A 26719-nucleotide genomic window follows, 5' to 3' on the forward strand; every position below is an offset into this window, starting at 1 on the left:
CCGTACAGTCCACAATGCCTGTGTTACAGAATGTATTTGCGTTGGGAGTTTTACCATACAGTCTACAATGCCTGCGTTACAGAATGTATTTGTGATGGAAGTTCCACCATACAGTATACAATGCCTGTGTTACAGAATGTATTTACATTGGGAGTTCCACCGTACAGTCCACAATGCCTGTGTTACAGAATGTATTTGCGTTGGTAGTTTCACCGTACAGTCTACAATGCCTGCGTTACAGAATGTATTTGTGATGGGAGTTCCAACGTACAGTATACAATGCATGTGTTACAGAATGTATCTGTTTGGAGAGTTCCACCGAACAGTCTACAATGCCTGTGTTACAGAATGTATTTGTGATGGGAGTTCCACCGTACAGTATACAATGCATGTGTTACAGAATGTATCTGTTTGGAGAGTTCCACCGAACAGTCTACAATGCCTACGTTACAGAATGTATTTGTGATGGGAGTTCCACCGTACAGTATACAATGCATGTGTTACAGAATGTATTCGCGGTTGTAGTTCCACCGTACAGTCCACAATGCCTGCGTTACAGAATGTATTCGCGGTTGTAGTTCCACCGTACAGTCCACAATGCCTGTGTTACAGAATGTATTTGCGGTGGAAGTTCCACCGTACAGTCCACAATGCCTGCGTTACAGAATGTATTTGCGGTGGAAGTTCCACCGTACAGTCCACAATGCCTGCGTTACAGAATGTATTTGCGGTGGAAGTTCCACCGTACAGTCAAAAGATAACAGTGATTTTTGCAGAAGTATGTTTAAGATTTACAACGATCGTTGTATTTACGAAGGATGACGCAGGGTTATATTGCAAGTTTATCTGTTATTATTTGAGAATAACGTTGCTAGCTTACAGTGTTTGTTTCTAGAGTAGTTTGTTGTAAACCGGTGTTTTATGATTTACATTCCATATTGTGGATTCGTTCTAGCAGTATGTACCCCCATGACTCTGAGGAATCCAGTATAATGATTTAAGGTTTACTACAGCATTACAGCAAATTTCACTGTCCGGACAAGGGAATATACCTTTTTGCCATCAATATGCATTGAATATAAGGCCATAACAACATATGCATTAGAATACTTTACGTGATATGAAATCGTTAATTTACTATTCCTGGAAATTGAGGTTTTTGTTCTTAAAAGTAGATTAGAAATTTTTTTAAATTGCGGCCTGAAAAAATCACATAATCATCAGATAATTTGACTGATTGGAACAAAGTTAAGTTTATTATAAAAAACCAAAGTTTTGGTCAGAAAACATGGTTAAGAAACTAAAATTTGAACGTTAAATTTTAAATGAAGACATTTTAGTTTGATTTTTAAGAAACATTATCTATTGAAAACTTAAAACACATACTTTTAATAATTAAAATAGCTTATGCAGCATATTCAAATATGATAAACACAATTTCGTTAATTTCTACGCAAGTAGAGGGGAAATATTGCTAATGTATAGATACAAACAAAACTGTATGTAAAAACTATAATGTTTACCAGTTAACAACATTTTACAGTACTGTAGTGAGTAAATATCAGTAACAGTAATACCACTCTGCTGATATCAGCAATAATTCTCTTTGAAAACTGACATAAAATTTACTCTATTTTATTAACCCAACCCAAAGGGTAATAAGGATGGTAATTGAAAAGTGTAGATGAATATACTAAGCATAAGTATAGGTACATAATAAAACTATGGGTAAATTATAAGTAAGTATAAGTGCCTAAGTCTTTTTTCCCTGTATCATCTCGAGAAATCCTTGTTTCTAGATTACAATGCTTGAATATTTATTCCAGCAGTTGATTATGTTAAAAACTTCTGACAAACACCACGAAAGTTAAAAAATTGATATACATTTTTATCTTTGCTCACAAAACTACCAGAACCCTTGTTGGGTTGATGTAGACAAACGTTGATGTTTGTTATAAAACGAAAAAAGTGTTCTGCTTAAGGTTTTCTGTATAATACGTAATCTCGTACTTAAGTGTAGAATACCTTGTGGAGTAAACTTAGCTTCTGGTTTCAAGATTTGGGTTTTATAAAAATAATTGTTCTGTACCTAGTCACCATTGGATAATTCACACAAACCTGATAGTGAGCCATGATAAATGTTCTTAAGAGTTATTACTAGATACTATTGGACTTTGTTCGCAACTTTTCTACAAGGGAATGTCATAGGACATTTTTTTCCGTTGTATCCCGTAACGTCCATGGCTTTGGGGGTTTGGGTGATTACCCAGAGTTTGTTACCACGAAAATAAAATGCACGAGACTGAAATTTAGGCAATTCGATTCTATTGATAGGCATAAATTAATTACAAAACTGAAGTTGATTGGCGTTGACAACCCATCACTTGACTGGTTCCGCAGCTATTTGACTGGAAGATCACGATTCGTTACTATCAATGACAAAAATAGTGATATCACTAACATTGACTATGGTGTCGTTCAAGGAAGTAACCTAGGCCCTCTTCTCTTTTTAATATACATATATATTAATAACATTACTAAATTAAGAGTCGATGGTAAATTGTTTCTGTTTGCTGACGACACAGCTGTAGTGTCCTCGGGTAACATGAATGACTATGTTTACCATCAAGCTGCATCTGACTTACTTAAAATAAAGAGTTGGCTGGATCATAACACATTAACATTAAACGTATCAAAAACCAAGTGCATGCCAGTTTTCTTATCTCGAACTCGTGACCCTAGCCCTAGAAAAATCTATCTTCATTCATGTGGTGATCTGTGGTCTAATACCTGCGGATATGACACAATCGATCGTGTGGACCAATACAAGTACATTGAGGTAATTGATCAAAGGATGACATGGTCTCCTCATATTATTTTTGTAAAGCAAAGATTGAGGAAACTGGTCCACGCCTTTTATCAATTAAGCCGTGTGTTAACGGTTGATCACTGCAGATATGTTTATTATGCATACGTGCAGTCTGTGTTGCAGTATAGCATACTGGTGTGGGGCGGTGTATCTGCTGCCACGTTGGCGTGGCTGGGTTGCCACGTAACCCAGAAAACTTTAAATCAAAATTATTCTTAAAAGGCCGAAACATTATTCAACGAATTTACTTTTTCCCGAATTCCCAGTTTTAAATATTAGACAATTGTTCATGAAAACACTAGAATTTTATGTTTTAGGATAAGGAAATTATGTTTCTAGCTTACAACACAATTATCACACTAGACACAGACATAACTTTGGATACCGCATTCCACAACTAGCTTATAGTTCGTTGATAAATAGCGTATTTTACACCGCAACTTACCGCTCAACATAACTGATGCTGAATCAAGCAGTGTCGCTGTGTATAAAAGCAACGTCTGTGAGTGGCTGATGACTGGGACGAGAGGCTGCAGAGGCTATAATTCGCTCGCCTTACATTTAAATTTACCTCTTACCTCAAACACCACCATAAAAGCTATCTATATACACCTTTCTTCATATATTGAATAATATAAATGTATTTTTATCGTTGCTTAAGGTTGTTTAATTGTTTAATAATATTCTAGTATACATATATCCATATATATTTTTTTGAGCTCCTGATATGTATTTAAAAGTTTAGATGTACACATCATTTATACAATAAACAGTACATGTTTCCTGCTGTTATGAGCTCTTCCCTCGAGCACGGACTTGGAAGTCCATTCAGGGGAATACTATTCTTACCAACCATCATGTATTCCTATATACTTCAAGCTAAATAAAGTAATTTTTGATTTGATTTGAATTTGTACTGAAATATATTTATTTTTTACGATTGCAAACTTATTGGCAATAATTCAGTTTTTCTCATTATCTAACACGACTCGCCAAAGCAGAACCTTTCAATATCACTTTTATTAAACATATTTCTCTTACCAGGATTGATCCATCTGTATACGGTGTAGATTCATTTTATATGCCTGGAAAGACCTTGTGATATTTTAGTGTTAATGTCTTATTAATGTATTGTTCTACCGGTTATGTGTTTATTTTAACAACACAACCAGTATATAGGTGACATTTAATAACATGTGTTGATTTAATGGTATTTGCATATATCTCAACACTTTTACAGCTTTGGAGCTTGGTGTATGAAAGAGTCCTTAAAACAGACCTTTGAAATGTTTGTTTAAGACATTTTTTTGTTCTAATGTACTAATTTCATTTCTATAAATTCTTGAGAGATACGCGTATTTTGTAAGTGAACAAACACGAATTTTTAACTTCTAGTACCTAAAGTACTTTAGTAAAGGTTTTTGGAAAATCACAAATTAAAATATGAGCTTTGATGTAAATGTATGTCTTTTTTATGACCTACTACAACATTTAATTTATTTGTTTCCGAGTTAAAATATAATAATGAAGTAGATAGAAATGTGTAAATAGTAATTTTTAAACTATTAAATTTAGAAAAAAAATTAAAACTCTCCATTACTGAATTTAAATTATTTAAATTACTGACTTTACCCATCATACCACAAACTATCAACAATTAATTACGCTCATTTTTGGGTATAAAAACACACAAGCACAGAATTATAAAATATATTAAACATTTCCATCAGTTACAACAGATTGAACAATACTTAACAACGTTAATAAAACTGTAACTTAAATATGGCGTAAATGTTGAATACACATCAGTCGGTTAAACTAATGAATTGTGCAACTAAATGCAGATGATGAGATACAGATAAATAGTTTGAATATGTACATAAAACTTATGAATGAAATACTTACGATACTAAAGATTATTTATAATTCACGTCAAGTGAAAGTGTCCAGAAATTGTAATTTGAATTCTTATTTTGAAAGCATGTTTTTACCTAACTTAAAATATAGGTAGAATTGTGGTTTTACTGAAAATATGAAATACAGTTGTTGAAAGCAGTAAGGTGTATTATTTGTGAGTATAGATTGGCAGAAGTATTATACAGGGTGTTCATTTGAAAACTTTCCATATCTGTTGTGTGCAAAGGTAAGGCTTTTAACACTTGTTTGTTCTCATTTCCCCCTAATTTGGTCATGCCAAATCCAATAAAATTATTTTCAATTTTGAAAAATGCCCCAAAAGGGCCCAATTTGGGGGGTAGGGGTGCTTTTTGAGAAATTTTCAAATGTAAACATGGGTTGTGTGATACATCAATTTAAAGGTCTAATCATCCCGATCATTTTGGTGCAAAAAAAGTTTAATTATCTTTAACCGTATTTACAGGGTGGGTCAAAACGTTTTAAAAAAGGACTTTGAAGTTAAGTACCGTATTACCCTAACTACTGAACGGAACAGCGCCAAAATTTCTTTCCAAGCTTATTCTTGAGCTATTCTTTAAGATAACTTGTAGTAAGGGCATTTTCCAAGTTATTTTCTAATTTTTAAAAAATCTCAAATTTTAAGAATAAAAGAAAGCTGAAAACTCAAAATTCTTAAATAGCAAGGTATAACAAATTTCATACCACGTGAAAGGTCCTTTTTTAACAAACATTTTACGTATTTAAGTTTTCTTTATATCTCTTACCGTTTAAAAATTGCAGTGGAAAAACATAATTTTCCATGGTAAAATTATAACTAGTTTTCTAATAAAACACATTGCACTTTGTTCAACGATGTAGTAGGATTCATAACAAATTGATCGACTACTTTTACGTGTGTCAGAATTCATCTTGGACCCATCATCCTGTTCTTTTCTCATTGGTAACTGAGCCAGTTTCAGAAAACTTCCTAACTAAATCATTTACAGCCATATGACTCAAGGTTATACCTGGATATCTATTGTTAAACACTTTGCAGTTATCCTGGAACACTTTTGTTATGACCAATAAGTAAAATAAAGTCTATTTTCTTAAGTTTACACCATATTTGATTAGGTACTACAGGAAATGGTACTTTTGAAATTAGTACAGTCAATGGTACTACAGAAAGCGGCCCACGCTTGGGTTTTTCTCATCAGCTATAAAACTTGTTTTTCACAAAGTAAAACGTAATGACTTGTTTGCCTATCTGCCTAAAAATAATTATGAATTGTTTCCTTCAGTTATTGCATTATTTAATGTGTCTAGAGACGAATTTTGGCTGTTTTATTAGAAAACTAGTTACAATTTTTCCATAGAAAATTAGGTTTTTCTACTGCAATTTTTAAACGGTAAGAGATAGAAAGAAAACTTAAATACGTAAAATGTTTGTTAAAAAAGGACCTTTCACGTGGTATGAAATTTGTTATACCTTGCTATTTAAGAATTTTGAGTTTTCAGGTGTCTTTTATTCTTAAAATTTGAGATTTTTTAAAAATTAGAAAATAACTTGGAAAATGCCCTTACTACAAGTTATCTTAAAGAATAGCTCAAGAATAAGCTTGGAAAGAAATTTGGCGCTGTTCCGTTCAGTAGTTAGGGTAATACGGTACTTAACTTCAAAGTCCTTTTTTAAAACGTTTTGACCCACCCTGTAAATACGGTTAAAGATAATTAAACTTTTTTTGTACCAAAATGATCGGGATCATTAGACCTTTAAATGGATGTATCACACAACCCATGTTTACATTTGAAAATTTCTCAAAAAGCACCCCTACCCCCCTAATTGGGCCCTTTTGGGGCATTTTTCAAAATTGAAAATAATTTTATTGGATTTGGCACGTCCAAATTAGGGGGAAAATAGAACAAACAAGTGTTAAAAGCCTTACCTTTGCACACAACAGATATGGAAAGTTTTCAAATGAACACCCTGTATAAAAATACTGAACAAGAAAAGGCACTATAAAAACTGCATTTACAGTTTAAACTATTCAGCTTTTGTACAATCGAGTGTCGAACATATGTGACATAATTGAAGGAATCAGCAAACTTAAAACTAATAACGATACCTTTCATATATACATTACACGTATCTAAAAGATCAGAAAGATCAGTCAAAAAGGTCAAATACATGTTAAAACTACGCAAAAACATTATTAAACTCTCTAGTCTTACGTAAAAAAGTGATTGCACAAAAACAAATATTTATTACAATATTTAGAAATGCTATAATTTACAGACCTATTTAACTAACAATACAACTAAGAGAACGACATGAATATAAACACAATCTATGTGAGAATTGTTAAATTATTAACTAAGAACCTGGTTTTGTTCAAGGTTAGAAGGGCGCCTATGTATTCTTGCCACAGGTATTTTCCACTACAATTAAAGAGCATAAATGTAATCAGACATGAAAAATCCTGGCAATTTCAAAGCAACATCTTACTCAAATTCGTAAGTAGCTCAGAAAATTTCATTAGTATTAAGAAAACAACACTTTCTTAAAAAAAGCACATCTTTGTGCAGAAATTATGACTGTAACATGCTCATGTCTTTACAAAGACTTTATCATGTAAGCAGTAATAACCTTTTAACCACTGCACAGTAAACACACAGAATATAATTACATAAACATTGGTGAAAATGAAAACAAAATTATAAAAAGATTGCCCCAAATATCACAGCATTATAATCAAAGTCTTATGTTTAGAGACGTTGTGAGAATAATTGGCAATCATTTACAACATTTTCCATAGCTAGTGTTTCCTAGTACTATTAAAATCAGAAAATATACTATTTAAGTGAGAAAGAAGTACAACTTAAATATAAGAGATATTTTAGTAAAACTTTGCAATCAACAACTTTACACAATAAGGTATTATATTGAATAAACCTTACAGCTTATGTATATATATATGCAGTCATTATCACTCCCACGGAACTACTATAACCAGTTAGTTAATGAAGTAAGTATAATTTTTTCACTCATATTAAGACATCACGAAATAAGTAAAGAAGCCCCATTTATTTTACCTTACAAACGTATAAACCCTTAAATGGGAATGAGTTAGCAACGAGAAATATGACGTAGTTTCAGCCAGAAGTGTTCTTCAGTGGCGTACTCTATTTCATCCGAATGTCTTCGTTCAATCATACTGTTTCAGGAAGAGGTTGTTAATGATATGTCAGAAAAATATAAAAGAGACATGTCATGAACCTTCCTGTATCTCAAGTCTTCTATGACATATAATGCTTTTTAACACAATTCTTCATCAAGCAAATTCTCTCAATAAGTTCAACATTATACTTCATTTAAGAGTCCTTGTTAAGGTATAAGTCTTCTTAAAACTCTGAAAGGTGTTTGGTGACAACGACATTCCGTTAATATGATGAAAGGAATTATGATGAACTCAAGACTTTTCTCAGCACGACATTCGTCCCACGATTCTACATAAAAATAATTCCCTAAAATGCTCAAATTAACCAAACCAACAAGAGTTTATGGAAACTCACAAGTCACTTGGCGACTCTGAGAGCTGCATGATGGCATTGATCACCTTGGAAATATTGATAGACTCAAGACACTTCTAAGTCAACTCTTGAGTCGCCACCGTGGACTCCGACTGAGTAGCCTCCGCCTTGTCCCTCGCCGCCGCCGCCTCCAGACTGAGCGGGGCAGCCTCCGCAACAGCTCCGAGGTTGTGGGTCAGACTGTGCCTCCGGAGGTCACAGTTACGTCGGAACACCTTCCCGCAGGCGGAGCAGTTGTAGGGCTTGATGTCGGTGTGGGTGAGCAGGTGGGTCTTGAGGTTGGACCGCTGATTGAAGCTGCGGCTACAGACAGGACACTTGTGAGGAGACTCCTCCAGGTGGAGGATCTTGTGTACCGCCAGAGTACGCGACTGACAGAACCCCTTGCCGCACTCTCCGCACTTGAACGGCTTCTCCTTGCTGTGGATGTACCTGCACAAGACAATTAGAGGTTAGATGTTAAGAACAATCAACAGAGTAAAGAATATTCCTGATTTGGTATTAAACAAATTGAAGAATTAGAATCCACGGTGATTTCCAGTGTCAACCTCTTCATCATAGATTGCTACCAGACTTTTCAAGAGAAAACCTCAGGTCAGTCTAGCCTCTGAGAATGTCTCTTTAGTAAGATAGAAACGTCCATCAGCAATTTCCAATTACGACGTGGTCTACAAAAACTACCATTGGCTCCAATGATACCGGCCGTGAGAGCCTACGATGTAATTATTTTGGGAAATAACTTCTTTTTCCGAGAAATATCTTATTCAATAAACTAAAAACACCTAATCAAACTAAATTGGATATTGTTCTATTTTAACACTTCACTAATATCCAAATAGAACATTCCAATCATTATTACTCTCAAGCATTGGGGCTAATGACGAGTGAGAAAATGAAACGAAAATTAAATTTCATGGTGTAGTTGTAGTAGCCCCTGGATCTCTAAATTTAACCTACATAGTTTATTTTACCTTTCTTTGTCAAGTGGTCCTTGGCAAGAGTACACTCGCGACTATAGTTTATGGATTTCCCGACTCCATCATCGAGCATGACACTGGCCAGTGTTATCATGGGAGACACGTGCGGCAACGCCGGAAGATGTGCCATGAAGCTTTCTTCAGTTTTTCAGTATTATATTCGTTTATCGTATTTTTGTCGTGTGTTTGTGTATGTGTTCTACAATGATAACGACTGATCTACCCTAAGCGAATAGAAAACTTCATTATTTTGTCACACTGTAATTTTGCAAAGGACCACATGACGAAGCAGGGTAACATAAACCGTTTATCAGACATTATATAGCTATTCATAATTGGAATCAAGCACTAAAAAATCGTAAATATAATTTTACTGTTACGTATGTATAGATTAAATAATCTTTGAAGTTTTATTTTAGATTGCTATTTTTAAATTTAAACTGAACCTATTCTTATTAGGATCAAGGCTTGGTTTTGGATAACATATTTTTAAACATACGATTGAACTCAGAATCTTGGTCTGTGTGGCGACCGATGGTTCTTTTGCTATAATTTACCACGTACAATGCAAATCAATCCTATAGCTTTTCAGCCCTTCCTTTAGTGTTTGTAAGTAGACGAGACTGTTTTAAGACAAAATAAAATCACATTTATGTAGACGGGATGTAATATAGGTTTGAGTCCTTGTACTCAGGTCAGGTTTCTTTACGAGCGCTGCCAAAATCAGCAGTCGACATTAGTGATACGTTCTGCGTACGTATATAATAAGTTACAATCAACTATATATCGCGGACCACGGGAGACCGCCGCCGCCTGTTGTCGCCTCTTGTATGTCTAAATCTAGAGGTTTACGATCCAGAGGAAATCTTGATTGAAACCATTTCCAAAACCAATGTTTATCGGTTTATTTCTAGCCTTGTTTGGGGCTTGGTCGTATAAACCAAATACACTTGATACCGAACATCAAATACTCTGACTCCTCCTTGATGTTTTATTATAGTCTTCAACATTCACTTACATACATATTACTTACACTCATGCTTTCAAATATTTCATGAAATTAAAAATTTGGTTCCCGGTATTAAGCTATACCGGGCTTGGCTTTACTTACCGACAACCCCGGTTATGTGTTAAATTAAAATTTATGTAATAACTTAATAGCGTAATAACCCTTAATGTAGTTACGAACACGACCTAACACTGGAGAAGACCTTTTTTTAAAAGCACTTAAATTATACGTAAACATCAGTTCACCGTTTTATTGTAACCATTCATTAATACAATTTTCATTTTTGGATGTAAATCAATTAAGTAGTTATAATAACTAGCTGTAACTAGGAGTTATGATGATTAACTTTGTATGTTGGTTAATGATCAGAGTTTATTTGTTATGTCGTGAAATTTGAAAGAAAACAAGAATGAACGCGTAGCCTTCTTGCTTGTCAGAGTCATAAGGTCTTATAAATGGATAAGTAGCGGTATTTAGATTGAAAGTTTAACTAACAGACAGAGCTATTTACGATTAATATAAAGTAAGTAAGGCTCTTGACTATTGATAGTGAATACTCTTCTTGTTGTATCTTTATTCTATTCGCGTTACTCATCCCATTCAATGTTTATTGATGATACTTGTTACAATAAAAACCAACAACAGAGCTCGTAGCTGTCTATTAACGATTTCTGTAGGAAATAAAATTTTTTTAACGAAGCCAAATAATTGAAACTAAAACTTATTGTAAACCACAGTATATTTTACGTCACATCAACTATGTCAAAACTTTAGGGAGAAAATATAATTTTGACAGAAGTACTCTGTGGATGGCTCATTCAACTATGTTTTATTTAAATACAAAAATTGTCTACATCTTGTTGTTGTATACATGGAGGCGCTTCAGTATACAAAGGGACAATAAACTAACAATGGTAAGTATGGTAAAAAACTCTTTAGATTAATATGAACACGTCCTTCCACAGCCTTAAGAAAACCAGATAACCAAGTTAGGAGTTTCATGGACTAATGAAGATAATAAAGTGATAAAGTCTAGTCACTTCTACAACAACCTCACAACCTCACCAATGAGGTAGAGGCGCGGGCGGCACATCAGCTGATAGCGGGTGTTAAACAGTTCCCGGTACGGCGCGGTTATATGGCCCTACCTACCGCCTGCGCCTCGCCCAATAAAACTTGTTTATACCCGCTGTTTATACCCTTTGTTTACCCGTCAATTGCCCAATAAACCCGAAAATTCGAATCAGTTCAACGCCGCAGCAATTACAATCGAACCTTTCCTGCTAACGATGCTTCCATCGCCGAACTTACTGAATCTGTTGAGCCGTCGTTAGCTAAATTTTGTTCGGGTTAACATGACATGATGTTTTGGGTGATTTTTGCGATTCTGAATTGAACTTACTGAGGAATTAACATTATGTCTTTTTAAACCAAAGCTATTTTACAGTTTTCTTCCTAGATATTTATTGTACTTTTTCACCTCAGAGATTTAACATTGTTTGTGCGGCTTTAAATTTTAGTGGCATGCAATAATAAACTATCGAGCTGTTCTCAACTGAAAGGCCTTGCTCTAACTGTTTGTAAATTTCTGATCTCAGAGATAAATTTTATATCTGTATACAAAATTTTAAATTTTAATACTGCAAAGCAAATGCTATTTACCCAGAACGGCATATTCGTTACCTCCGGGATTCAACATCTATTAGTTTGTTGTTCTTAGCCGAAGGGGTTTCTTAAAGGTAAACGACTGACCTTGATGATATTTGGTTCACTTCTGGCATGTATGGAGTTAGGTTTTTTTCCTGCAATATGGATAAATGTGTAGTTATGTGTTTATCTAACTAAGAGAGCGTTCTCCTGCATTACAGTACTCTACATTCAGTTCTGTAGCTGAAATATTTTGAACAACGCAGAATTATCTGAATCAGTTTAACAAGCAACTCTACACACTGAAGAAAACGAAAGGCCAAAGTAAATTGATCGATAAATCCCTACACAAACTGCATCGCACACTCATCCTTCAGGAATGTAGAAAGTTGGCCGAAAGGGCATCGCAGTGATGCATTGTAATTTAACCGGACTGTCCACAGTTACGGGCCTCGAGGTACACAGAGAGTAAATATAGTGAGCATTTTGTACAAGTCGGGCCAGAAACAATCATGCGCTTTAGAGTCTCGGCTCCGAATCATAACGTGTTGATTTATAAGCGCATAAAATGTAATTATCGTGAGTAGCCGGGGGGCCATGTGTGTGAACCGGCGCGGCGTAACCTGTGACCCCACCGCCATCTTCATTAGCCTCAACATCTGCACTGCTCGGGACCTGTGGCTGTGCCGTACCGGTGTACAACTACAATAAATACACTGTGATGGTTTAAACTAAAAGTACGTACGTATGAAAAGCATATGGCGTCAGCTATCATGTATGTATCGTATGTGGCTCGAAGGACTAAAGTTTGGAACCACAAAAGTATAGTATGGACAAATGTATGCAGTTTTTAACAAATGTTTTAGTGAGACAGCAAAAGTGATACAGTATCTATCCAGTTCAAAGGACCTTACTGTATAATGCATTATAGGAATGGTTAATATGAGCATTATTCAGATATCAGCGGATTAATTGAACTCTGACATTACTTGGGTTAACTGCTTATACACAAAACAGTACGTACAAAATGTGTGCTAGTAATTTCAGCTAAAACCAGTAATGTGCTATATAATCGTTCACCTGCTTTATCTCGTTCAAAATTTGGATCGGAGGTTGTTCACTCTTCAACTTAACCGACACGAGTCGCATCAGGCTTAAGCTGGTTACATTTTCCAATTAAATTATAGGAGTTTTTTTACTTTCGAATGTGAGGGCAATTAAATTTATCGATTCTGAAAAATGTCTATATCCCTCGATTTAAGCAAGAAGGGTATATATTTTCGTGGTAAAAAGAGGAGAAGAGCAGAAACTATAGAAGGAAAACGCTATCTTGGCCCGGAACGATTTAGAACTGTGCGATTATCTGTGGTTACTCATTGGCGCAAAGTAGAAGCATTTGTGCATGTCTGTGTATAGCGTAAAACCTGCACACTTGCAGATATGTCAGTTAAAATCACTCAAAATAAAGTCAAACAAAACATGATCAACTACTTATTTAATCTGACTATGTGTGGGGCACTTTCTGTCTCTAAATAACATTAACATTGGGTAGTAATCTGTAGGAAGTAATCCAACATGACATAATTACAACACAACTCAAAGAATCTACGCAAATCCAGTTACAACTGATTGTCATAAAATACGATCCCCTTTTTAAGGATGATCACTGATGTGAGTTACTCTGGTACAATCCAAATGTTATAATCGAATCCCATTTGTAGATGCTTAGTAACACTATAGTTCGACCGCTTAGAAAACGACCTGCGCGCTAATGCTAAACCAATACTGGAGGAGGTCGCTTTCTAAGCGGCCGAACTATAGCTAGGTAACATTTCTAGACGCTGTTGGTCCTTATACTACTAATATAGTAATATACCTAATATACTCCTAATACTTATTAAATATACCAAATAAAATATGTTCAGTCTAATAAATGCGCGTCGATAGATAGCCGATAACGAATTAACTTTGCTGCACCTACTGAAAAGTTTTTAAATTTGTACGGCGTTTAAAACTACTTGGTTGGTCAGTAGATCAATGTAATATTCATATCAATATTGCAACAAAACTAGAAATGAGGCTTCCACGGTGAAAGTAGACTATCAAATCTTAGTCTTCGGGGGGCTTCGGGAGGAACTGGCGAAAATACTGACCTATGTTTCGAATGTGTGTTACAGCATTTGCAGCCATCTATTTACGAGACAAGCTAAAATAGAACCATTGCTTGTCCAGATTGTTGCAGCACATGCGCACCTTCTGCCTACATTTTCACAAGTTCAACAATCAGGCTATCTCACGAAGATTCAAAACAAGATTCTAAACTATTGAAAATATCAAAAGGAACAATCGTTAGAGAACTATTATTGTTTGAACTACAGCAGTATAAAATCTGTACAACAAGCAAATTCCGCTGGTCCTCCAAGTACATGTAGGACTATTGTAGGACACGAACCATTTCATGAGTGTCTGAGGAAGGAATATCTTTAACAGCTGTTTATTGCACGTGTAACTTTCTTAAACAGTTCATCAATAAAATGGTACGGTTTGGCTTTGCACCTTGGTGAAGCTAATGAGTGTTCAGATATATTTTTGGTTCCTTTGTTGGTATTTGAATTTAAAATACTTTCCAACAACCGGCATCAATGAAAATTTATGAGGAAGATTGTTACCAATCAAAACATATGAACAGTGGTTTATGTTGTCAAATTAATCAATTAATTCAAACAAATTATTCTTATCATTCGAAGATGCTCTTACTAATTTAACAAATTAATATGGAAGGAAGTGAGGATGAAGCTGTCGCCGCCATGTTGCGATTAGAGCGCGACCCGCGGCGTTATTGCGCATTAACTTGGGTTTTATTGGAAAGACTCGGAGACCCGTAAATCGGAACACGTTGATGTCTCGACGGGTGAGTTGTCTTACACGGACCTCCGGTGTGGATATCCTGCTAGAGGGAGCGGCCGTCGAGGTACCAGGGAGTTTATGGTATTGCTAAACCCTAGACAGATTCTCTATTTATTTTTATTATTGTTTGAGCAGTATTTTTACGGTACAGTATTTTGACGGCCTCTTTTAATCTTGAATTTGCTCATCCACCTACCCTCAAGGCGAGTTGATAAAGTCAATGGTTGAATTAACTATCAAGCAAAGAAAGGGTGAACCGCTGCGAGCTGCGACACAATAACGCCCATTTACTGATCCGAACAGCGGGATCATTAAATGAAGAAAAAAAAAACACGCTCGTCTATACAACCATCATGACTACCCGTGTAAGTAAAAATGTGTTTCTCTTATAATTGGAACAGTTCAAAACGCTGACCATTATAGGACTAAGAAAACACTAGTAAAACAGTTACGATGAAGTGAACACTGATTTAGTCTCACGTATCGAAAATATTTCTATTGGGCCTTAGCCATCTTTATATTGTAATATAAAATGGTTTATGTAACGTTTAGCGTAAATAGATCCGTGATGTACTGTAGTTTTTTTTATCAATTATCAATTATCAATTATTTAAGATGGGGACGCCACTATGTGCGTATTTTAACCCAAATATGAGTGAAGGATGAGTGTAGGATGAGTGGCGCGATCTTGTAGTCTTGTTAGTGACTAAGGCCGACATGTTAGAAACCACAACAGCTGTTTCATGCCGCTGTCACACATCTTCAGGTTGTAGGACAAAATATTGAAGGCAAAACCGTTATTTTGTAGAGTGCTTACTTCAAATAGCCATATTGAAGTAAATTAGATTACTATTAATCGCTACTAATGCGATTTAATTACTATTATCGTTAATGTTTTAACGAACTTCCCACGCAAGGATTTAGCACGGAAAACATATGGACCTCGAGTTTAGTCAAATGGGGTTTCATTACGTACTACTGTAATACTGTAATGAGTTTTTACCGGACGCCTACCAGCTTATTACATTTGGCAATGAGTGATTATAAACAAAACCAAACTCTCCTAGAGGTTTTGAGTAGTGATTGTTAGTCCTTTAGTTGGTGGTAATATAAGGATTTGCACAGAATTTTTATTTTCAAGTTAGCTTAGAGGAGTATGGCGTCAATCCGACCTGACATTTGTAAACTACATTTGTTACTTCGGTAAGATTCAACCTGCAAAAGCTAATAAATATTTCCCTGGGTGGACGATTTAAGGTCCTCAATCACACTAAACGACATATCCACGTGTACATCTCCAATGTTGGGTTTTTAGACACCTAGACATTGTTAACTAAACGCCCCGAACAAGCCTTATACCGTTATCATTGGGATGGACATTGAACATTTAAAGTTATACAAATCACACTGTTTACAGGATTTTAGTCACAAAATCCCTTGAAACCTTCCAAACCCAAAAAAAGCTTCCAGGGTATCTGGGGAAGCTATCGGGATCCGGGTAATCTGTAAATTGAAATTAACTGTCTAATTTACGAACATCCTCAGTAGGAAAAGAATAACGTATATATAAATTTAATCGATTCCAGTTTTGGCTTTACAGACATTCTAACATTTTTACCTTGGTGAATAACACCATATACAGAATCTTTATAACCAGTCTTCTCTACGGATTACTGCTGCAGGAACATTAAACGTAGACGACATCAAAATTTCATCAGGATAAAATCTTTTAGAATCTATGAAGAAAAACTACATACATTTGAACCTTCAATCCCCAATATCTTTAGAATATTGGAGAATCTTATATGAACATCGATAGTTACAGAATCAGCAAAATAAATCTCATTGTCTTCTTCACGAACATCATCACTATGGAAAGTTGATATTGAATCTAATTTAATCAAGATGGGATGCTTTATGGATTGACATTGTACAAAGTATATTAGAACTAGAGGAATAGGGGATATTGGGATTATACATACATTCAGCCATATGTTTATGAACTGATTCCCTTAGTTGGTAACAACATAACAACTTTACAGCGTCTCGATTTCCTATTCGTTTCCGTGTCATTGATACATCTAGCTGCATTTTGTAACTCGGTTGTTGTACTATAAGTAAACCAAAATGGTTTTATTCTGAGGAAAGCCTTCTAGCCTAAGGATGTGATGTGCTCCACTTTCAGCAGCACGAAAGAGCTGTAGTTGATAAAATAAAAGAACTTTCGGAGGGTAGCACAAATAACATAAACTTTTAAGTTAGATAACTTCCAAATTTAACTTTCCAGAATCCCTGAGATCTTTACCTCGGTGAACAAGCTTCAACAGAACCCACAAAATAAACCTCAAGGGAGTAACCCGACCCGACTGTCACACCGTCGCCAAACCGTGTAAATCATCTACTTGATGTCACGACCAGTAAACTCGGGAAATATTATACGGCGAGTGTGGAATGGGGAACTCGCCTGGAACGTGGCGCAGGCGCGGGTTATAGGTGCGCAGGCATGCGCTGTAACAGCTGTATACTGTTACATCTGCCTCGCCTTATCTGGCCTGCGTATCTGTTAACAGCTGTGTCCCGCGCTGATACGTTTCTGCTGAAGATTGTACAAGTCTTTCTAAGCGATATCAAGAATACAGTTCCTACGTGATTGAGCCAGAAGTTTGGGACTAGGCTAGTATGTACTGTAGTTAGCTTCAACTTTGGTGCGAAAGGGAAGGGTAGCTTATATCAATAAAGATTTGAGACAGCTTTCCCTATACTAAGTTTATGATTAACTAGCTGTTACCCACGGGCTTCACCCCGTTTGATTTTGGAACCAAGAAAGTCAATAAGTTAATGAATTACAACCTTAAAAAATTAAACTTCTTATTCACACACTATCAACAATTATTTATTAAATTGAAAACATAAACATAACTGTAAACAATCCTAATTTGAAAGTTCTAATTTTGTATCAAAGCTGCTTGGTTGAAATTAGCAACTGTTGTCATAAATTTAGACAATTAATAGTGCTGCACCCTATTTGTACATTTTGTTACCTTTTAATGCTATTGATCATCACTGAATCAAATTGTTTAGTTGAAACAGCTGTTAAGATTCTTTAATTCAATTTAAATATGAATACTCATAAGGTTAACATGGGAAACTCCAGAACCACTGGGGCGGAGCCCTTTTGACGGATCTGCACCAAACTTCACACAAACCATCCTTGAATAATGCTTAATAATGCCTGAAAGTTTCTTTACAATCTGTCAAGCGGGTTTGGAGTCCATAACGTTCAAATATATATACAAACTTCCTCTTTTATAATTATAGATTCATGCATAGATAGCACTGGAGTAGAAACAGACACAAACAGTTTATTAACTGTATTGTAACGCACGGAACTGGTAGTTTATTGTAATGGGTGTTAGGTAAAAATACGACCTGGGGTGGTGAATTTAATGGGTTGAAAATAATTATTTAATTGTGAGTTAAAATGTTTTGGAATTTAACATCAACAGCATCCATAAATCGTATAAGTATTTTCCATCGATGTATACAGGTTGTTTCACGGGAACCCTGACAAACTTCGGGAAATGGTTCCTTGGGTAAAAACCAGAACAAATGTCCTGTAAGCTTAGTTTCTAAAATCAATCGTTTTCTTTAATACTTATTTTTTTTAGCTTTTCAGTGTATCTGTTAATTCTTTTCCGCTCTCTTTATTTCTGTACAAAGTAGTAATGAAATCTCTTTGAAATTTATTATTCTATCTAATCATAAAAAGCTTTTTGAAATATAATTTTTTATTTTCTTATCTAGGGGTTACACCAAATAAAAGTAGGAAAAACTAATTATTTACCCTAGAAGAGGATGGGAGTAAGCATGTTTAATGCAACAAAAGTGTAAAACTGGAGATTTTAGACCATAATCCTGTAGTCCTCAACTAAAAGAAGTCATATACAAAGTTGTAATAATATATGTTCAAATTATGCGAGCTATCGTATTTTATTTTATCCTTACATAGGAAAGTTAGTATGGTTGTTTTCTACCATTAAAAATGAAAAAGAAGGAAATTTTACGCAATTATACAAAAGTGCTCTACCAGGAGGACCCATATACCTTATAACTTATACCCTACCCATATAACTTTCATTAAGATTTGTTTAAAAATAAGCTAAATATATATTTTTGATTTCTTTATCACTTAGGTTAAACATTTTTTGATACTTTACAATATTTTAGACATCAACAAAAATAATCCCCATAAAAGGAATACATAAATTCATATGTCCTTGTTCTCCATTAAATTCTACAACTTTTGGTAAAGTTGCAGGCCAGAAGCTTGTTTGATTTCAATATGAAGAGCTGTAAAAAAATATATTTTTTTGGTTTTATGTTTTCGAAAATATTTGATTTTTTAATAAATTTTTCTCAGTCACACCTAACACGTTTGCATAAAATAGTAACGACATCTCTTTCAAATTTATTATTCTATCTATCAATGCCAGTTTTTTTTTAAATACCTTGCCAACTTTTCAATCTATGCCAACTAGAGGTCAAATGTTTAACAGATACGCTGAAAACATAAAATAACAATGCGTATTAATACGTAAATTGATAGAAAACTAGTGACTTTAGAAACTATGGTTATTGGACATTTTTCCTATTTTGATCCATTGAACCATTTCCAGAAGTTTGTCAGGGTTCACGTGAAACACCCTGTATAATCTTACATTTACTATGATTTTTTAGCCCTATAACTGTCTATGTAATTAATTGCCCATTGCAGTAAAATTAGTCCAACTAAACCTTATAGAAGAATTAGATAGAAGCATCAATAGGTCACGCGGTATTAGAAACTAAGGCGCAGAGTTCTTCAATATATATAATATAATAGAATACCGATACTTTGGGACTTTTACAACAGCATTCCTACATGAAAGTGCCCACAAATTATTTAGACTTTTAACTACTTTAAATGTTCAATTCCCTTAAGAAACAAATTAATTGTTTAGTAAAGTGCTCGATAGTGCAATGACACCAGTGTGATTTTAGGTGTTACAAAATATCTTCATTCGCTTATATAAGACAAATGAAAATCATTATTTAAACAAAATAAAACTACTTAATTATTGATTTTTTTAAAGTACCGTCTCTGTAAAACTTAAAACAAACATGTTTTTATTTACAATTCACAACACTCTTACTGTATATGCAATTTAGTGTGTTAGCAAATATCATTCCTCAGAACAAACCTCCTATATCAGGTTCCAAAAACTCAAGTTTTGTAATGAACAAAAACCCCCTTAATTTGTATACACAGCGATGTGTAAATGAGAGGTTTCTTCAAGAAATCTAGTTTAAGTAATGGCAAAATAATGTTAGCCTAAAATGATTTATGCTACAATGAATGTTTCATTGATCGAATTAAATACAAATTTCTAAAAGTTATACTATAAGCACACCAAATACTCTCTCTTCTGTGCTGAATAGCCTTTTTCTAAACTTAAACACTTTGCTGTTATTAAGTTTAATGTTCCCCATTAAGTGTTTGAAAATTATTCATATAGATTTTGTAAAGACAAAGCAGGTACCGTTGTTGCAGCAATTCTAGCTGAAAACCTGCCCAATCTATTCTATGTAAGGTTTGCTTTATAACATGACAATTGACCATTTGCCCTATTAGAGTCCATATTTGTGTATTATACGTAGGGCCATATATTTATACTATAACATGCCAAATCAAGTACGGATATGTGCAAACTTCCACTGCAAATTTTCATTTGAACTTGTCCTTAAATCGAAATTATTAATTCGTTTTAACAGATGAATCCAACGTTGTTATTTTTAGAGTAGTTTAAGTTCAACTAAGTGACTGTACACTTATTAATAGTGTTTAAACTGGGGGTATTTTTTACTTTTTATTTATAATTTACAGATTATTATTGAACATCGAAAACACCGCACGTTAATAATAAACGTGGCGAAGCATTGTAAATAGAAAACTTTAGTACGATGTTTTGTATATTTTTATTTTATTTTTTAAAGTGTGAAATGGTCTTGTGGAAACAAGGGCTACATTCTCTGTCCTGGATACCCTAATTATTCAACTGTATTAATTAATGGACCTCACCTACAAACCAGGTTGTTGCAAAATAGAAATTACCATCGATACAGCTGTTAGCTTTGCGTTTTAGGTAAATAAATATGATACAAGAGTATAATAATATTTAAAATATTAAAAATAAAAATAAAACAATAATACGATAGTTTGGTTCTTGTAATAAAACGGTCATACAGTGCACTTTAAACTATACAAATATAAGTGAGGATAAGTGTAGAACGGAGCTGATACAAATTGTAAGTTGTTCAAAGATCTGTTGATTTCTTGTATCCTGAACCGTATTCCCAATTCTATTGTGAAAGACAGGCAGTTAAAATACAACTGCAAGTAGGCCTATATCATATTGGAAAACTCAACAAAGTTAGCTATTAAAAATCAATCTGGTGTTCTGGGTTCTAAGAACCCGGAAACAAGGCGGCAAAAAATGGCTTCCTGCCACGGCCAAATAATAGGTTAGGTGCTAATGCGCCGGTATTGACTGGGCGTAGTTGACTCAGGTCTGCGCAGCGTGCGATACAACGGCGGCGCAGTAGTTACACTGGGTCGTGAAACAAAACGGAATACATTTTACACATATACTTTGGAAAAATACATTAAAACTCACTTAGGACACGTGCAACACTAATTCCAGAATGGACCGTCCAGAAAAATGCTCTCTGAGATTCAATCAACAACAAATCTAACAAAGTTTGTCTTCACACATTTATAGGATTTACCCATTTGACAATAGAATATTTCGTACCTAGGGCCGAAAATAAGGTTTTGCGGGCTCGAGATAGTTTTTCAGTTCGAGATGAAGTCGAGAATTTGAAACGATCGAGAGCTGCAAAGCCATTTCGGTCCGTGGTAGGAACGCTATTTTTCAACAAACTATACCCTATTACCACATTTCACCACAATAATAGTACACACTGATAGTCAAGCCAACTACAACTTTAAGGTTATGTGAAGAAATAATTTGAGGAACCAGCAAAAATAATAATAAACAGTTGCTAGGCAGCGGTGACAGTAAAACAATTGTATTACAATTCTATGGACAATGATTGTGTATTTAATATGCATTCATGTTTTAAGAAAGTAAGTGTTCAGCTGATTTTGCGGCTCTAGGGATTTAAAAACCTGCTCGTCCCCCAAATAACGATGATAGCTGGCATGGTCAGCAAAACGTAACTTGGAGCCACCAATTATTGACGTATGTAAAACGGCTAAAAACATAATAGTGTATTGAAAAAGCATTTTCACATAATTTTACATTTTTAGGTATTGAACGATTGTTTTATCCCAGTGGTATACAAATTTGAGCGATTTAACTTTAGAATTGGAATCAAATTAAAAGTTGGTTACTGTTTACAGCAATGTTACTATACGAACAGAAAAATATACCATATTTGTTTAACGTATTCTAAAATCACTCAAAACACAACTTTCTTAAATTTACCAAAATTCTGATAGTCAATGGCCAATTAACGTTAAGTCCTTAAAACATATTGGATTCCAAGTGGGGTTGATTGTTGACCTGGATAATTAACCGCTATCAATTAATTATGCAGCCTAACAACAGGTCAAAGTAAACAAGTAAAAATACCAGTTAACTGTTCCGTTCATAAAAAGAAAACGGATTCGTGTAAACATACTCGAAAAACAAAAACGCTCTAAAGATTTTATTAATGCACATTGCAATATCAAAAACGTATTCTTAAAAAAACACCTATACATTTGTTATACAGTAACAATTCTAAAACAAAGTCGGAATTAAATTGTAAATCCGTAAGCCTAAAACATCGGACCGGCTCCGTTGGAATGTTGTGAAGGTGATCTACTGTTAGGACCAACCATCACCAGCTGGATCAGATAGGGCCAAGTGTTGGTTTTATACAGTGATAGGACCAAGATAGGACCCTTGCATTACCCCACGTCCACGTTAATTATAGTCACATTAATTCTGTTTGTTTTCTAATAGAAATGTCGTATATCTTTTGATAGAATTTCACCTAACCTTTATGCTGTATGTTTCACTTTGTACACACCCATAATTTTCTTAATTAAGTTTAACGATTTATAAAAAGTAAAATAGGGGTTTTTATGTATGTGGTTTGTGCTTATGTCTTTAGGTTAGTCCTTTTCTTTATCATTTTTATTTTTTTAAGAGGTTGGCAGCCTCTTCTCTTCTTCTTCTTCTTTTTCTTCTTGGTTCTCTTCTTTTCTTTTATAATTATTATTTTACCAACCTATTACTGCTCAAAGAAAATAAGATGGTCCACTTAAAAACTACCGCTTGTGCTCTGGTATTATAACGAAAGGGTAAAGACATAATCGTGAAATATACAGTAAATAATGAGAAAGCATGTATTGGATACCAGCGCACTCAAGCGTCACCAACATAAAAGGGACATAAAAATAAGCTTCTGATTTTACATCAGGATACGTGTACCACTCAAATCAAATGTCAGTGGTTAGTTGCTTACACTATTTACTCGAGTTGCGTCCACTACTTTACCTACGACCGGTTTTTAATTACTAATAATCACTACTCAAAACTTCTTAGAGAGGTTATCTTTTCGTTTATAACCTCATTGTACCAATTACTAATTGCACCAATCGTTAACAATTAAATTGGTAAACAGCTGATAAGTTGAAGTTCGAAGCATTAAAATTTTACTTCTTCTCTCTCAATCCTAAAACCTCATTGGTCTGTTACCCGTGTTGTTAAGTAAAGCTATGATGTTATGAAAGTAAACAATGCTGTTATGTGAAACTTTTCAATTGTAAGAACTGAACAGAAACGGCTACTTAAAAAAACTGTCGTGGTTAAACCTAATATTGTTAACTGTTGGCTAATTTACCGATTTAAATTAAATGAACAAAAACCGTAAGTCAATATTAAATATGCGTATTATATAGAAAAGTGTAAAGACGTATTACAAATACAAGGTATTAACGCACAAAGCTTATGCTGCAAGGGAAGCTTGTGGCATACACAAATGAAGCATTTATTGCGTGTTAGTTGTTCTGACGTAAACAAAACTAAACTTACAAAACAATATTTTCTGCACTATGTTTTAAGCTAAATACCGATTGAAATGTAAATTAGTTAAAACAATAAGTTACATGGATACAAAATGTTATATGCAATCTTGTGATGCTGCATGAAAAGGTAACAGATAAAAACAACAAAAAACCTTAAGTAGCAACACAAAGGAAAATTTGATCGCCAAATGTTTAAAGTTCGAATGTATGCAAAGATAAAGTAAAGACAATAAAATTTGTCAAGATCGAAGATCAGCTGTTTTAGCTAGAGATTGAAGAAGCATGTTGTATCCACTATCAACTCTCACCTCGATTTCGGAAGGTTTAGTGTAATCGGCCCTCAACCACAAACTACCTACTGCGTTTGCTTAAAAACAACAAAATGACATAGAATGTACCTTTCAGAATACTTTGAACTCGCGGGAAATACGAAGTAACACGACAAATTAGAAGAGTGCATTGTTATTTGCGTCGGAGTTGGCTGAAAGAGACTTGAACGGCCGAGAGGAATGAAGCTGTAACCTCTTTACTATTGAGACCGCCATTTTACAGTCACTTTAATAGCTAGACATGTAGGGACAATAATTGCACTGTGCTTTATTTTGTGTATGTGTATGTGTTGGTGTGTGTGTGTTAGTTTTGTTTTACTGTAAATTATCAAATCAATGTACATAAGCGTTTTAGTACATACCGTAGCCGTAGGACAACTTTTAAGGTTAATGATCTGTGTGTGTTGTAAACAATGTAATAAGTACTTATTGCGAAATTATGTCCTATATTTAGCTAACGTACATCAAAACGTTCTTAGAAACGTATGGTATGAAATCAAATTGATTTATTTAGGTTTCTAAATCTATCTATTTTGGTATAAAATCTGATGCAATATTATAAAAGTGCAATTGAAGTTAAGATGTAGAAGTTATCATTTAGCATGAATACTACTTTATGACTTTAGTACATTTATAATTCCGTAATAAAATGCCAACTAATATAAAAAAGCAGCCTTTATATCAAAAAGCATCATTGATGGTATTAACTGGTGTGGTGTTGGCAGTTTGAACTCGCTCAGAAATGGCTTTCATATTTGATAACATCCACTCATTATCTGAGGCAATTACGTTGTCAGAAAGCGTAATCTTGTCTAAGTTTTAGAAAACCTTTTCTGAGCATTAACTATAGTAACTGCGTGCAAAGTAAAAGATTTTATGGTTATGGCTAGAAGATAGTGAAGGGATTTATCGGGTGTGTGTGTAGGTACATGTTTCCTTTCTACCATTATGCAATATTTGTCTTTTGTTAAACCTGAGAATCTCTATAGGTTATACAAATACAGACTACTGGAGTTATCTTTTAGTTTATAAGTGATATGGTAATTTACAGTTCATCATGCAGCATGAATTATAAAACCCATAAGGTGTAGAGTTCTCACCTGTGGTCTCTGAGATGGTCCTGACGACGGAACGCCTTGCCGCAGATGTCACACGAGTAAGGTCGCTCGTCCGTGTGAGTGCGCTCGTGGATCAGCAGGTTGTACGACTTGGTGAACTGTCTATTGCAGAACTTGCAGATGAACTGCTTCTTTGGTCGCGAAGTCGTGGATGTCGAGGAGGAGGAGGATGGTGCAGACGCTTTTTGTTTTGTCGCCGTTTTTGACGTATTAGAACCCTCGGGCTGAAAAAGAAGCAGCGAAGGGTAGAAAGACTCCCCGGGGAACGCCGGGAACTGGGGGTTGGGGGAGGTGGCGGTGGGGGGAGGGGGGTCGTCATCACCCTCGTCCTCTAGGAGGCTAGGGTCGTCCTCGAGCTCCTCAGAGGGTAGATCGTCCGGTAGCGAAGCCGCGGGACTGGACGGCCTCTGGACGGTCGTGCTGAGGCGATGTAGCGTCAGGTAGGACTCGAAGGCTTGTAGGTTCAGCGCTGCAGCCGCGGGTGAGTTGGGGGGCAACAGTGCAGCTTGCTGCAGCGACGACATCATGGCGGTCTGCAGCGTCAGCGCCATACTCTGCAGCGATCTCTGCAGCAATTCCTCACTCACCCCGACCTCCGTGGCCGCTTCCTCTGTCCGCTCTTCCTCCGTTTTGGTCTTCTCCTGCTGCATCTCGAGCACATCCCCGACGCCAGAGTCCAACACCATTTCACACTTTGTTCATACCGATCGCACACTAGTGTGTCGAATCACTATGTACGCCTACGCGACCGCGAAAAACGACAAAAGTAAACAAGCGCACTATTATGACTAGGGTGGGGGGCTTGTGTCCCGGGACGCTGTGAGAGCTGTACTGGCCGCGCGCCGCAGCTCCCCACCATCGCCGAGGTACAGTCCGAGCCAGAACCAGCCGTCGACGCCGCTGCGATGACAGCACTAATTTAACCCTAACATAATCGGTCACACTTCATAAGAACGCGTGAAGGAATTTGCAGCCATGCCGGCTGAACGGTCGTGGCACACAGGATCGCGTTGCGGTAGATGAGGGGTTTGGTGGAGGCGATAGAAACGTGGAGTGTACAAGTATACAAAGCGATTACTGTAAACCTCCATTAAAAATTATGGCATATATGTAGATAAAAGATGGAAAACTATATGATCGGGCGAATACAAGAGAATCATCTTAAATGGTTTTCTCTATTGTATATGCATTTGAATAATAACTAAAGATATCGTCCAGTAGTCGAAAACTTGGCCATAAA

At 35.4% G+C, this 26719-nt stretch overlaps 1 protein-coding gene across 1 annotated transcript; it reads right to left on the reverse strand.

Annotated features, from left to right (window-relative positions):
• Positions 1-6716: 6716 nt before the first annotated feature.
• Positions 6717-26313, reverse strand: LOC128989680 (protein bowel-like). The gene is made up of 2 exons (XM_054411668.1): positions 25462-26313; positions 6717-8788 (listed from the first exon to the last, which is right to left on the reverse strand). The coding sequence occupies exons 1-2, from the start codon at positions 26163-26165 to the stop codon at positions 8413-8415; spliced, it is 1080 nt and encodes a 359-aa protein (XP_054267643.1). The 5' UTR covers positions 26166-26313; the 3' UTR covers positions 6717-8412.
• Between the last annotated feature and the right edge of the window lie 406 nt (positions 26314-26719).

Source organism: Macrosteles quadrilineatus, unplaced genomic scaffold (assembly GCF_028750875.1).
Source record: "Macrosteles quadrilineatus isolate MER2022 unplaced genomic scaffold, UCM_ALF_1.0 Scaffold_3__2_contigs__length_128488019, whole genome shotgun sequence".
Classification (NCBI taxonomy): domain Eukaryota; kingdom Metazoa; phylum Arthropoda; class Insecta; order Hemiptera; family Cicadellidae; genus Macrosteles; species Macrosteles quadrilineatus.